Genomic DNA, 14,824 nt, shown 5'->3' with positions numbered 1-14,824 from the left:
TCGAAGCATATACAAACAAGTTTGACGGTTGGATCGTTGAAACTAGTTTCGTACAATGTGTTTCCCATCAAAATGGTAGATTTACTAACACTTAGAGTTTATTAATACTTTCATTAACTATAACATAAGATTTTGTGGTATCCACTTGTGTAAATACTTTAAATTGATGATCGAATTAGTTCATTGTATTCATATAGGGTCAAGGAGTGTAGCTGTAAAAAATCATCAAAATCGGAGTTAGAACTACCGTTAAATCGTTATTTTTCATTTATAACCGTCGAAAAGTTTCGTCGTGCAAAGTGCAGTCGCGCAAACGCCATTTGCGCGACGTTTTGTACGTCCCGCAAGATTTTGGCGCTAAAGAAAGTAAGTTTTACCGCTTTTTCTGTTGACTTTGCGTGACGCAGGGCTGCGTGAGTCGCGCAAAACATCTTTGCGTGACGTATGTGGCGTCGCGCAAAACAGCTTTGCACGACGTATGTGCACGTGCGTCGCGCAAAGGAGTTAAAACTATCGTTAAATCGTTATTTTTCATTTATAGCCGTCGAAAAGTATTGTCGCGTTACTTGATCGCTAAATGTTTTTTTTCCCTATTTTTGGCGTATGCGATCTCGAAGCATATACAAACAAGTTTGACGGTTGGATTGTTGAAACTAGTTTCGTACAATGTGTTTCCCATCAAAATGGTAGATTTACTAACACTTAGAGTTTATTAATACTTTCATTAACTATAACATAAGATTTTGTGGTATCCACTTGTGTAAATACTTTAAATTGATGATCGAATTAGTTCATTGTATTCATATAGGGTCAAGGAGTGTAGCTGTAAAAACTCATCAAAATCGGAGTTAAAACTACCGTTAAATCGTTATTTTTCATTTATAACCGTCGAAAAGTTTTGTCGCGTTACTTGATCTCTAAATGTTTTTTTTTTCCTATTTTTGGCGTATGCGATCTCGAAGCATATACAAACAAGTTTGACGGTTGGATCGTTGAAACTAGTTTCGTACAATGTGTTTCCCATCAAAATGGTAGATTTATTAACACTTAGAGTTTATTAATACTTTCATTAACTATAACATAAGATTTTGTGGTATCCACTTGTGTAAATACTTTAAATTGATGATCGAATTAGTTCATTATATTCATATAGGGTCAAGGAGTGTAGCTGTAAAATTACATTTGATCTACAAGTGTAAATACTCAATCAAAATTACATTTGATCTACAAGTGCTTGGACTGACATTTTTCTTATACAATGAAGGCGTGAAATATGGGCATGATCTTGGTGATTCCACAGGCTTACTCTTGAACTGGGCTGGAGGATTCTTTTGGTCTCCCCCGAAGGTCTGAGCTTACTCCTTTTATCTGTTTCTTTGTTCAATCTCTCCAATTCGTATTGAAGAGGGTTAGAGGATAGCTCAGCATATGCAGTTGTTGCTTGTCTCCCCATGCTTCGATCTACCGTTTCCTCCTGGCTCTGTTCTCCAGGCATCTGGTATCTTCTTTGGGGAAGAAGAAAAAATTGAGTATTTCGAGAGGCTTTGCTGGGAGTGCGCCCTCAAAGGTGAGGCTTCATCTTGAGTTTTTCCACAGGCTACTTTTGGTTTCCTCCGATCGTTGATTTTCCTTTGTGCTACTCTTGAACTGGGCAGCAGGATTCTTTTGGTCTCCCCCGAAGGTCTGAGCTTCCTCCTCTTATCTGTTTCTTTGTTCAATCTCTCCAATTCGTATTGAAGAGGGTTAGAGGATAGCTCAGCATATGCTAGGTAAACAACCAGGGAATAGAGTGCAGGTAGACTCCAAGTGCCGGCTGATTGCTTCTTTCACTTTGCCATGCAAGTAATATCAAGGGCAAAGGAAAAGATAGGGAAAGAGCATGATATGAGATACCTTTGCTTTCGCCCTTGATGATATGAGATACCTTTGCTTTCGAAAAAGCGGTGAATGAATCAGCACATGTATTTGTTGTGCTGCTTCCTCCTGGGTCATCTGTACTCCAGGCATCTGGTATCATCTTTGGGGAAGAAGAAAGAATTGAATGTTTCGAAAGGCTTTGCTGGGAGTGCGCCCTCAGAGGTGAGGAAGAGTTGGGCATTTTCTTCAGGTTTGCCTTGCCATAAAAGATGAAAGTTGACATATATAGGGATTTCCCAATAGCAAGTGGTGGTACTGTTCTTTTACCCTTGTCGAGAAACGTTTTGATCCCGCAAATCCGGCTTTTTGGAATAGTGACGACTCTTCGATCTTTGAAGACGCCTCTTCGATAAAGCTGCACGCGTTTTCTGAAAAGCAGATAAAGCGTCGCCGAACTTTGCGCTTGTCGGCTAAAGACGTGTAGTTGCGATGATGGCCTCCACGTGTTGAACGCGTTTTCTGAAAAGCCGAGGGAGCGTTGCCTTGGCTAAATCCGAACTTTACGCATGAACTTCCGGCTTTTTGAATCGGTGGACGCGTTGCCTTGGCTTTTATAGAGCTATCGATCACCGCCAACTTACACACTCTGAAGATTTCCCATTCTTGAAACTCGTCTCCGGCCCTTTGAAAATCTACTCCGTCCACCCCTTCTCTTTTAACTTCTTGAAAAATGGCTAACTCATCTAACCCATCGAACATTTGCTTAGATTTGAGTCTGAGCAATGATCCGGTTGCGCCTCATCAGGGTAAGGTATGGTGCCCGTCTTTCTTATCTTTTCATGGCCCTCTTACAGATGAGGACTCTGTGATGACGGATCCAACAACGGCTACGATAGTGGCTCGGAACCTCCTCACTCCTAAAGATAGTCAGCTGCTTTCTGGACGGTCCGATGAGTTGGCCGTTCAAGAGTCCTTGGCTCTTAGCGTTCAGTGCGCTGGCTCTGTGTCCAACATGGGCCAACGCCTTCTTGCTCGTTCCCGTCAGGTTGAATCCTTGATGGCGGAGGTGGAGAGTCTTAAACAGGAGATCAAACAGCTGAAGTACGAGAACCGAAGTTTGCACGTGCTTGCCAACAATTATTCTACAGGCATGAAGAGGAAGCTTGATGAGCTTGATGACCGTCAAAGGCTTGCAGCTTTCTTCCAGAGGCACCTCTTTCCTGGGTCATCCAGCGTTCCACCAAGGTTTGGGGCCTTGAATGATCTATCTTCGGTGCCTCCCGCTCATATGCCTCCCGCTCCGATGCCTCCTGCTCCGATGGCTCCTGCTCTGATGGCTCTTGCTCCGATGGCTCCTACTCCGATGCCTCCACGTTGTGGGGCCTCACGTACACAACCCTTGTGAAGGCTCCATCTTTTCTGCCATTTTTTTTTTTTTTTTTTTTTTTTTGTAATCACTCGGAAATCAATGATCAAGCTTTATTCACTGTATTGGGTTGCCTCCCAAGTAGCGCTTTCTTTTACGTCTTGCAGCCGGACGAAGAACCCAATCACTTCAAATTGGAGAACCCAATCACTTCAAATTGGAGAACCCAATGAACAAGCTTTGTTTTATTACGTCTTGTGAAGGCTCCATCTTTCTCTAAGTTTCTAACACTTATCAATATGCATTTGAACAAATCTTGTATGCAGATAATATAGTTAAGTGAAAAATAAAATTAAGCTTTTCAAGGTGTCCCCATTTGTTCACGTAACATCATTAGGTAAAACAGCAGAGAATAAAGTGTCCCCATTTGTTCACATAACATCATTAGGTAAAACATCATTAGGTGTCCCCATTTGTTCACATAACATAATTAAACATGGACTATTTTCGATTCTTTCTGAGAGTTGAATGAGATCTGGGCAGTCACTTAAATTCAGGGTAGCTGTATAAATCCTCTCGTTTTTTTTTTTAAAATATTTTTCTCTGCTCTATATATTTACGTAATAACTGAACATTTCCTTTTGAGTTATGTACCTGTCCAATCTTCCGTTGATATTTTGTGTAGAAATTTTTAAAATGCTTTAATTGATTACCATATATAAAATGAGAGAGTGATGTGAACCTTTAATTGATTACCATATATAAAATGAGAGAGTGATGTGAACCTTTAATTGATTACCACATTAAAAGAATTAGTTTTTTTCCAAGTGTAGGGAAAGAAAATGGCACTTGAATCGTAGAAATATTAACATACTCATATGATAAATGTCTCTTTTAAATGTCACATTCTTTTTGGGACCTTCTGGGAATGGATCCATCGACTGATTAGCTCTAGCCTGGTGATCATGTTTAAAATAATGTTTGAAATAATGATTAGCTCTACCCTTTAATTATAATCATTGTTCTTACAAAACTTGCGGATCTGGTTGACTCACAGTCACAGTGATATTAGAGAGAGAAGATGCATTAATTCAGTTCATAGAGAGATTTAGAAGCGTAAATTTTTTGCCTTATAAATTGTTGGTGTTTGGGAGGCAAACAAAGCATGGAATCGGTCTTATGAACAGCGCAGAACTGTATAAATTTCCACATCGAGACTTGCATCATTGTGACCGGGAACTGTCTTTTTATAAGAAAAGCTTTATGTGTTTACTTTCATCTGTTTCAATCTTCTCTGAAAATTGTTGACTTAAGTAATATCAGAAAGTGTGTGACTTAACCTTGCTAGTTTTTTGCCAATGCTTTCTCGCCAACGGTTTTTATGTGGTTTTGGACTGAAGTTGAACTTTTGTAATTCTTTTGTCGCATATCAATGTTCCAAGTATGAAGCTGCTTGTTTAGTTTCTTGAACCATTGGTTTTTTAAATAATCTTGTATTGATATTATTGCTCTAATTACTTATATTACTTTGGTTGCTAATTTATTAGTTTCAAATGCAAGAAAGGATTAGTTTCTAATGTCATATTTTTTATGGTTCAAAAAGTGTATAGATGTCGCAGTTGATCACTCGTTGTTGGAGTGTGTCCAATGCGGCTCCTACATCATCAGCATCTACTCCAGGCGTGAGTGCTCCATTGATTGGGGAGCCTACACCCCTTACTGAGGCTACTCCTACGGCGTCTCAGGTGCCCGTATCATCAACATCATCAGTGTCGGTTCAACCTCTCAGTGCACGGCGGCCTCACTGTCGCCGCCGCGAGCTGGAGCTTGGTGATCACGCTTCCTCCTCCTCCGGAGTTGATGGTGGGGCCTCCCAACCAGGTAGTTTTTTTTCTAATTCTCACTACATTGTATTTTTTTTTTCTATTTTAAAACTATTATTTTATGATTGTGAAAATTTGTTGGATTGTGAAAATGTGTTGCGGGTTGTGAATTACTGTTTTAAGGTTTTGGGAAATGATATACTATTAGGGGAGGTTTTGCCTAATTTTTTGTACAAATTTAAGCTTTTTACCATTTAAGTGTTTTTGGGCAGCTAAAAAAAACACCAGGGGGCCTAATCGAATGCTAAATGAGGCACAGGCTGTACGTATGTCCGCCTCCTTGATCAAGATTGCATATGACTCGCAACATCGTGGAGCGGCTACCTCACAGCAGCATAGCAGCGTTGTTACTAGCTGTGGTTATGTTATTCGGAATTGTTGTCCTATGCGGTGGGAGTCTTGGGCACAAATTCCCGAGGAGACGAAGAAACTGGTGCGAGACAAGTTGTCGGTTAGTAAATTAATTTTTAGCCCTTATCATTTTTTTTTTAAATTTTGTTTACAAATATTATAAACCAAAGTATATTATCTTAATATTATTAAATTTCTTAATATTATTTTATTGTTTTTCATATTTGTAGGTCAATTTTGATGTTAAGGACTTATCCCCTGAGGTCAGTGCCTACTTAGAGGGGACCTTAGCAAACCGGTACAAAGATTGGAAGAGCGCTTTTCACACGCATTTTCAGCTATGGGATGATCCGGAGATTGCTCGCCTAGAGGGTTGCCCAAACGAGTTGAGGGACCGGCCAGAGGATTGGGAGTGGCTCTGTAAACATTTTATGGATCCAAAATTTGTGGTATGTACATAATACTTTAATAATAATTTACTGTTTTTGTTATCTTTTTAAGCTTTTTTTAATAATTTCATTCAAATAATCGCACTAACATGTATATTGTATGTTTAACAGAAGAAATCTATTGCTGGCAAGAAAGCTCGGGACTCAAAGACACTTCTCCACCATTCCGGTTCGAAGCCCTTTTTGTATAGGCTTGAGGCACGACGTCAGGTAAAAGTATATTAATTTTTAAATTTTATACATTTTATTCTTTATTATTGACTAATAAAATTTACTTAATGATTTTTTTTTAGGAGGGTTCTAAGTTCCCACAGATTGACTTGTTCAATGACGTTTACGTTCGACCCGGCAATGAGACCGCTAAGGAGCTTCATGTAAGTATATGTAATTCTTATTATTCTTATTTTTACGAATCATTCAAATATTATTTATATTTTGTTATTGAACATTATATGTTTTTTCTTTATTATTACAGGATGTTATGGTGGAAAAGTCCACTGCTGTTCTCCAAGAAGCAACATCCCAGCTTCCCCCGGGGACCCCGATCGAGGAAGTCAATGTACCCGATGATGCAGATATTCAGATCGTGACTGAGGTCTTGGATCAGAAGTTGGGTCGTCGTTATGGCAAGGTTGTTCGATGTATGGGGAAGGCGGGGGTTCCTGAGACGGGTGCCTCCTCTTCCACATCGTCCACAGGAGAGGTCAATGCCTTGAAGGAGGAAGTGACAACCCTAAAAGGTCAGCTTGTGGCCTAGGGCGAGCACATTAGGACCCAGGACGAGAGGATGAGTATGATTGTACAAGCTTTAGCGATGTCCGGCCTCCAGATCCCGATGCCAACACGTGATGTTGCTCCACCTTCAACTTCCCAGCCACTTCATCCAGCTGATACCCAGTAGCATGATGTATCCTAGAAGACTAGTAGTTTTTTTTTTGTTTTTGGACATCTTGTGTGTACATTTTTATATATTTTATAATTAAATATTTTTTCTTGGTTTAATAATTATTGTTTAGAATTTCATTACAATATTTATTAAAAATTAAATAAAAAAAATTCTTTGGCCAAAAACAAAAAAAGGTTTGCGCGACGAAGAAGTGATCTGCGTTGCGCAAAACCACTTTGCGCGACCCAGGTTCTTAGTTGCGCAAAGTTGTTTTGCGCGACACAGGACCTAGGTTGCGCAAAGTGGTTTTGCGCGACGCAGGAAATTCGTCGCGCAAAGTGGTTTCGCGCAACGTAGATCACTTCTTCGTCGCGTAAACCCTGCTTTCACGCACTTAGCGCAACGGTGAATGCGCGACGAACGTCCGCTGGGCTAATTTTTGCACGCCGTTTTTTGACTTTGCGCGACGAAGGTCCTGCGTCGTGCAAAGCCTTTTTTGCGCGACGAAGAAGTGATATGCGTTGCGCAAAACCACTTTGCGCGACCCAGGTTCTTAGTTGCGAAAAGTTGTTTTGCGCGACACAGGACCTAGGTTGCGCAAAGTGGTTTTGCGCGACGCAGGAAATTCGTCGCGCAAAGTGGTTTTGCGCAACGTAGATCACTTCTTCGTCGCGCAAACCTTGCTTTCACGCACTTAGCGCAACGGTGAATGCGCGACGAACGTCCGTTGGGCTGATTTTTGCACGACGTTTTTTGACTTTGCGCGACGAAGGTCCTGCGTCGTGCAAAGCCTTTTTTGTACTAGTGGGAGGTAGTTTAGACTAGCAGGCTAGGCTATAGATACAACTATTTTTAGACATGAATTTAGACTTCCAAAGTAAGATCGGCTGGAGGTGTGGAAACGGGTTGAATTATTTCAATTTACAAAAGACTAAAAAAAACTTTTTATTCTATTTGGATATTTTTTGTTGCAAGGTATAAAGGAATGTATTTTTTGTTTTATTTAATTAGGTATTTAATTTTTATTTTTTTTAACAAACGATAGCGTTAGAGAGTAAAAGGTTAAATGTTTGAGAGAGGGGGATCGAACCCGCACAAAAGGTTCATTAGTGTTATTGCTTTCCGCTATTGTAGTAAAGCGCCATCTGCAATTAAGAATTTGATTTGATCTGGATATAGGTTTCCTTGTCTTGTGGACAAAGGTTTGATTTGATTTATTTCCTGTTATTGCTACTTTGTAATCTTATAAAAATGTCCTTATGAAGAAAAATAAAGTATTCAAGTTTGTGAGATTATTTGAGAATTCTAACTTTATCCTACTTTCTTTATTTTCAACTTTAAAACTGTCACTTAGTACTACGGTTTAGTGGTATTCATTTTCACATGTGAGTGTGAGACTTAGCTTACTCCTCTACTCCTTAGTGTAGATATTATTTATTAAAAAAAAAAAAGGAAAACATTTTAAATCTAACTTAATTCTTTAAGTAAAATTCAAGTTCGTGGCATCAGCAAGTTAATTGTTTATACGATTGAGTTAATGAAATAGAAGAAAATGAGAAACGAAGAATGATCACAAGATGTAAGTGAGTCATAATAGATTGTTAAGGTAAAGTATGACTTTGTGCAAAGTAAAAGTGGCATAACTAAAAATTAGAAAATGATAAACACATGCCCTTTTTAATTTTTCACACACTTATATTTAATTTGGTGGTTGTTGTTTCTATTTGATTTTTCAATCCGACGACAACAGTTGCTTTATTGTCACATCACAGCCCGGGCCCCCACCACATCCCGAGCTCGACTCCACCGTAGCACGATATTGTCCGTTTTAGGCCCTAACCACGCCCTCACGGTTTTGTTTTTGGGAACTTACCCGTGAACTTCACGGTGGGTCACCCATCATGGGAATGCTCTGGCCCCTTTCTAGCTTAACTTTAGAGTTCCTACAGAACCCGAAGCCAGTGAGCTCCCAAAAGGCCTTGTGCTAGGTAGAGATGAGAATATACATATAAGGCATAGAAGATTCACTCCCCTGGGCGATGTGGGATGTTACAATCCACCCCTCCTTAGAGCACTTTCACCGAGGGTGGGATAGGCAGGCACACAGCCAAAAAAATGGCTCGGCACCTAGGGAAGTTTCTCCAACCCACGGGATTGTCTGGCACCCAGCCCAAGCTGGTCTCTAGGCTAACCCAAAATTGACAGACCTTGGGACTGGCCTACATGACGTTAGGCTGAAGTTTTGATCTGAAATCGGTGATGACGAACTCCATCTCTGACGAGGAAGATGGCTGGACGACGCTACCTTCGAGGACGAGGCCATCAACCCTGAATTTGCTATTGAGGATAAGCTGGTCTTGGAAGTTGTTGAGGACAATGACATACAAATTCGGTGATGCAGCTGAGGGTTAGGGCGTAGGTCCAAAGGCGGCAAGTTTGGAGCTGGCGAGCCCGGGCGCCGATGTCGACCGGTTTGGGGTGGGTCGGACCGCGAAGGTAGTGGAGAGGAAGTGGAGAGTGAAGGAGAGGTGGGGATTTGATGGAGGGTGGAGATGGGGAGTGGGTTGACGTGCTCTAGTCTGAGGAGCATTTTTGGGGAGAAACTCAAAAATAAAAATCAAATTATTAATTTTTATTATTTTATAATAAAAATTAATAATATTGGCTAGGCTATTTAGTTTTAGGGATGGATATGCATTGGTCTATTACTGTTCATTTGGGTCTATCACTGTTCATTGAGTGGATTAAATGGGTTGGGAGCTGGCGCAAGTTTTTAGGGGTGGAATTGCTTTTGGGGGCCCGACATCCTCGTCGGCACACTTCTGGCCAGGGATTAGCTCTGATACCAAATTGTCACATCCCGGACCGGGCCCCACCACATCCCAGACTCGACTCCACTGTAGCACGATATTGACCGCTTTGGGTCCCGACCACGCCCTCTTAGTTTTGTTTCTGAGAACTCAGACGAGAACTTCCCAGTGGGTCACCCATCATGGGAATGCTCTGGCCTTTTTCTTGCTTAATTTCGGAGTTCCTACGGAACCCGAAGCTAATGAGCTCCCGAAAGGCCTCATGTTAGGTAGAGATAAGAATATACATATAAGGCATAGAAGATCTACTCCCCTGGAGATGTGCGATGTTACATTTATAGCCAAAAGTTGATAAAGACATCTCTTTTTTATTTTTTATTTATTTTTGTTTTTATTTTTATTTTAATATTGATTTGTAGCTGCAAAAGTTTTGTTTTCGTATGTATCGATGTTTTCTAATTTTATTTTGTACCAAAATTTATATAAATTATTCGTACAGTTAAATATTTGAGTACTTTGTTTTCCGCACATATTTCTACCCATAATAGAGTGTGTAAGTTCGACTGGAATTTGATCAAACATTTTTTTTTTACCATTTTATTAGAGCTATGTTTAATTACCTATAATATTGGTATATCTAAATATCTGGTACATTTTGTTTCTTGATACATTTAGAATATAAACGTACCATAAGTTTTAAAAATATTTTTTTTTATATAACTATACATAAAAGTTTAACAGATTAATGAAGTTTTCTTATGAAAGTACTAATGACTTTTTTTAATGGAGGAAGTGACTATATACATATATATAGGACGGATTAGTAACACTATATTTATTACACAAGATTTGACACAAACTTTAAACCATTAGAATAACTCACTTTTAATGGTGGGGGTGTAATTTGACATGTCAATTGATTATTAATTTTATCAAACAATACATATTGGAAATAAAAATTTGAACTTTCCAATTATAATTTCTCTCTTGCCTATATCATTAATTATATATTAAATATGTGTGATTCTCTCTTTTTTCCCTTTAATACGATCTGCTAGATCTCTTTCTTGTTTGTTTACAATTTTCTCTTTGTTTTTTGTCTCCTTGTCATCTCCGAATTTCTTGCAGTTCCATGTCCTTTGAAATTCTTTAAGAACTCGTTACTATTTGATTGTACAAGTCCACCTAATTTTGTTGTGCTTAGTCACCATATGTGGTTGTTTTTAGAGTTGCAGCCTAGTAATCAATTTCAGTTTTTAGAAACAAACCCCACCACTTTACATGGTGGTAGCGATGGTAAGAATTGTTCTTCTTTCCTCATAGTATTGTTCAAACATACATGATATCCATTTTTTTTTTGGTCAAAATGATAGATTTTCATTTCATTAAGTCGAATAGAGAGACTTACATCTTCCACAAGAATATTAACAAAAAACAATCAGAAATGACACAACACATCGCTATTCGACATCCCCCAACTCCTTGTTTTAGGGAAGAAAAAAGGGAAAAGGTTTTCTTTCTCTTCTACACCCGTGGGTTTTGGTCCTTTATGTTTTGGTGGTTGCCTTTGCAGCCTAATAATAAATAAGAGAAAGAGATAGAAAGCTAAGGAGGGTGAGTAGAAAGAGTAGAGCTTATTTTATGTTTTGAGCTGAATACAGAGAGCAAGGAGAGCAGAGGAGAGAGCATTCGGCTCTCCCAATTGAAACAGTGTTGCTCCTTCCCATTTGTTTGTAATCCCATTTTGTTAGTGATCACTCAATCAAAGATATTTGTGCTACATTTTGTGGCTTTTAGGAGAGAAGGAATTTGGTATATGTTTCCATCTTCTCCATTTGTTCTTTGTGAGAGTGAGAGCTATTGGGTGTATGTGGACTGTTGGGTTTGAGAGTTAAAACTCTATTTGTAATCTCCTTTTGACATTAGTGGAATTTCCTCGCCGTCTCGGAACTGGTTGTAGGCTTACGCCGAACCAGTATAAATAACACATACCCCCACTCCCCCCCAGTTGCCACCGCAGCCACTTCACCGAGGAGGCACACGCGAAGGAAATTGACTCGAAGAACCATCTTCCTAATATAAAAAAGGATACTCCCAATCTCCGTGTCAGGTTCCTTGCCATGTTTGAGGGTTTGTATAAGAATAGATGAGTCCGACTCGATGATTAAGTATAGGAGTTTGCTATTCACACACATGTTTTTTACTTCTTACACATCCTTTGTTAAATTTATCCTTTAATCTTCTTCAATTTATCCGATCGACGAAAATTAAAAAGATATGTGAAAAGTAAAATAAAGTGTCTGAATATCACATCCTGTATATGAGGATCGACACAGAAGAGGAAAAAAAAGGAAGGTAAGGAGACTCTGTCAGAGTCAAAACACAATTAACTATTGAAGAGGGAGAACTAAAGTCATAATTAAAAAATTTCAGATTATTGATTTCTAATGTATATTTGTTTAAACACTTAAAGAAAATTAATTGTCATGACATCTCAACCATTCAAAGTCGGTTAATCTAATGATTTAAAATTTGTGTCAAATCTTATGTAAAAAATATGGTGTCACGGATCTATCCCATATAATATATATATATATATATATATATATATATATTGTTAAATAAAATAAAAAATAAAAAAAAGGTGAAATTTTCATAATACCAAAATTGCCCCTTTTCATTAGGATTTTGAAAAACAAAAGATTAAATATAGCACACATCAACTCATATGTCCATGTTCTATGGGGTGGAATAAAAATAAAATATGGGATAAAAATAAAATAGAAATTATCTTTCAGAGAGATGGTCGAGTGGTTGATAGCCCCGATCTTGAAAATCGGTATAGTTCAAAACAAAGAACTATTGAGGGTTCGAATCCCTCTCTCTCCTTTATACTCGGTGAATAGATTTGTTGCTTTTCTTTACGTTATTGGTTTTGCCCGGCTCAGTAGCATATCATAAAACAAAATGGCTCCTCCCCCTACTGTGGGAAATTTTTAAGAAGAGCCAATTTTAGAAGCATAAATTGAATTTTAGCCTAAGTTATTATAATTCTAATAAAAAATCTACATAAAACGTGTTAATTACCCTTTGTAATACTAATCTTCACTATCTTCTCTCTTCCCCTCTCCTTTAGTTTGCAGCCAGCGCTGGTCCTAGGCCGGCATAGCCCTTTTCTCATTCTTTATAGAACCATTTTTTTTTCCCACCTTCTTTTCATTTTCTTCGCTATTTTCTTCCGGGGGCTTCACGGGTTAACGAATCCTGGGCTCCGTGGGCGCGTTTCATGGCTTCAACGGTGTGGCGGATTCTCAGGCTTCGTGAGCAGTAACAGTGGATGCAGGTCGTGGTCGTGGTGCGGGTATGGCAGGGCAGCAATGCTGCGGTGGCGGTGCAGATGGGGCGCAAGCATCCTCTCAAACTAGTCTTTGTCTACTAGCGCGAAGAACGACGGAAATCAGGACGGCGATGGCACTGCGGAAGGGTCCTAAAATGCGAAATGTGGACTTTAACATCACCAAGTGAAAGGACCACCAACAATCATAAAGATAAAGCACTTCTACTTTTCTTCACTCACTCATTCACAAATGGATCAGCTGTCGCCATCCTTCTCTTTTGGAGGTTACAGGGACAAAGACCAGGATGATCGATACGGTGGCGAGAGAAAATTCGAGGCCAAGGGTCACCACGTGTCTGGAGGTTACGAGGACAAATACTAGGAAAATCAATACGGGCGGCGAGAGAAAATCCGCAACCGCAGATCACTATGAGAAGCTGGGACATGCGGCACCGAGGACGAGCGAGCTGATGTCGAGTGCAAAGAATCAAAGATTGTGAATACCGAGAGATTTTTCAGCGTAACTGGTCGGTCGAACTCTAATTCTGAAAAAAAGTCGGGGCCCCTTCCAATCACAGAAGAATGAAGAGGTCAACGTGCGTACAAGACTCGATCAGTCACTAGATAATCTATCAGTGTCATAAACAAATGGTAGGATACATGTGCTAAAACCTTAATAATTTAAAAAATAAAATTTATCATCATTCCTATTAAAACAAATCGTGTACCATTTGTGCTCCCGTCACAATTAAACATTTATCGTGAATACAATATACAAGTCTAATTCAACCCTTGGTTTCTTTCTTATTTTATTTTAACAGTTAGAGTTATTTGCATGAATAAACCGTTGTGACTTAATTGCAGAATGATCCCAGAAAAAAAATTGAAAAGGGCTGCTACCGGGCTACGATCAGTATTTGCTGCCCGACTATCGTAACAATTCTAGCGACCCAAGCTTGTGACAAAGGAGAGGGGAAGAGAAGATTAGTATCACTAAAGTTGGTTATTTTTGGTTATAATTATAAGAAATTAAAAAGTTTGGCTCAAATTCAATTCGTTGTTTTAAAATTGGTTATTTTTCAAAATTTCATCCTAGTGTAAAGAATATCCTCAGTTCAAAAAAAAAAAGGCCATGTAGGGTGGTTAGTAACTAGTAAGTACACTATTTTTCAAATTTTATTTAATAAAAATAATAATATCTAAAATAAGTAAAATTAAAACAAAAAAGTAAAATAGTAAAAAAGAGACAATTGTCACGTGCGTAGATGTATGGTGATAAGATGTTTACCACCTGCAAAACTATGGATAAAAACACTTAAAAATATTTGTAATAGAACAAGGTAGTTGTAATATAAATACTCATGCAAGGTCATTCTCCACATGGATTATTAAAACAATATTTAAAACCAATTCTTAATAATCATTTAAAATAAAAAGTTAGGAAAAGATTGATTTTGTAATTTAAAATAATAAAAACGAATTTTATAAAAAAAATTAAACAAATCGTCAAGAAAAAAAAAATAAGGAAATCAAATTGCAAAGCACACAGTTTTAAAAAAATGATAAAAATGCACTAGGGTTTAGTCGTTGCAATTAACAATCCTATGTAGTTCTATCAGGTATTGTTTGGTATCCAGACAGGACGGGACGGAATGGAATGGGACGGGACGGGACGGGACATGACGGAACGGAATGGAGCGGGAGCAAAGATGCCCTCGGGATGGAAGCAAGGAGGAAGAAGAAGGAGACGGAGAGGTTATAATTTTGTGTTCCACGGATGTGGAACGAGTTGTTCCAGGGGGGGGTGAGGTGGAAAGAAAATTCACCCAAAACTCGTTTCGTGGAACAGCTCGTTCCACCCATTCTAGGCGCACCAAACGTGGGA

At 38.9% G+C, this 14,824-nt stretch overlaps 1 protein-coding gene across 1 annotated transcript; it reads left to right on the top strand.

The window, feature by feature from the left end:
- The first annotated feature begins 5,362 nt into the window (after positions 1–5,362).
- On the top strand, positions 5,363–6,908 carry LOC125480744. The gene is made up of 5 exons (XM_048591849.1): positions 5,363–5,557; positions 5,688–5,906; positions 6,018–6,116; positions 6,200–6,280; positions 6,382–6,908. The coding sequence occupies exons 1-5, from the start codon at positions 5,375–5,377 to the stop codon at positions 6,661–6,663; spliced, it is 864 nt and encodes a 287-aa protein (XP_048447806.1). The 5' UTR covers positions 5,363–5,374; the 3' UTR covers positions 6,664–6,908.
- The last annotated feature ends 7,916 nt before the right edge of the window (positions 6,909–14,824 follow it).

Source organism: the organism of the source record quoted next, unplaced genomic scaffold, assembly GCF_019419815.1.
Source record: "Pyrus x bretschneideri cultivar Hongxiangsu unplaced genomic scaffold, Pyrus_bretschneideri_v1 Contig35, whole genome shotgun sequence".
In the NCBI taxonomy this organism is placed as follows: Eukaryota; Viridiplantae; Streptophyta; class Magnoliopsida; order Rosales; family Rosaceae; genus Pyrus; species Pyrus x bretschneideri.
Note: the sequence above shows the minus strand (reverse complement) of the source record. Positions and strands in the feature narration are given on the sequence as shown.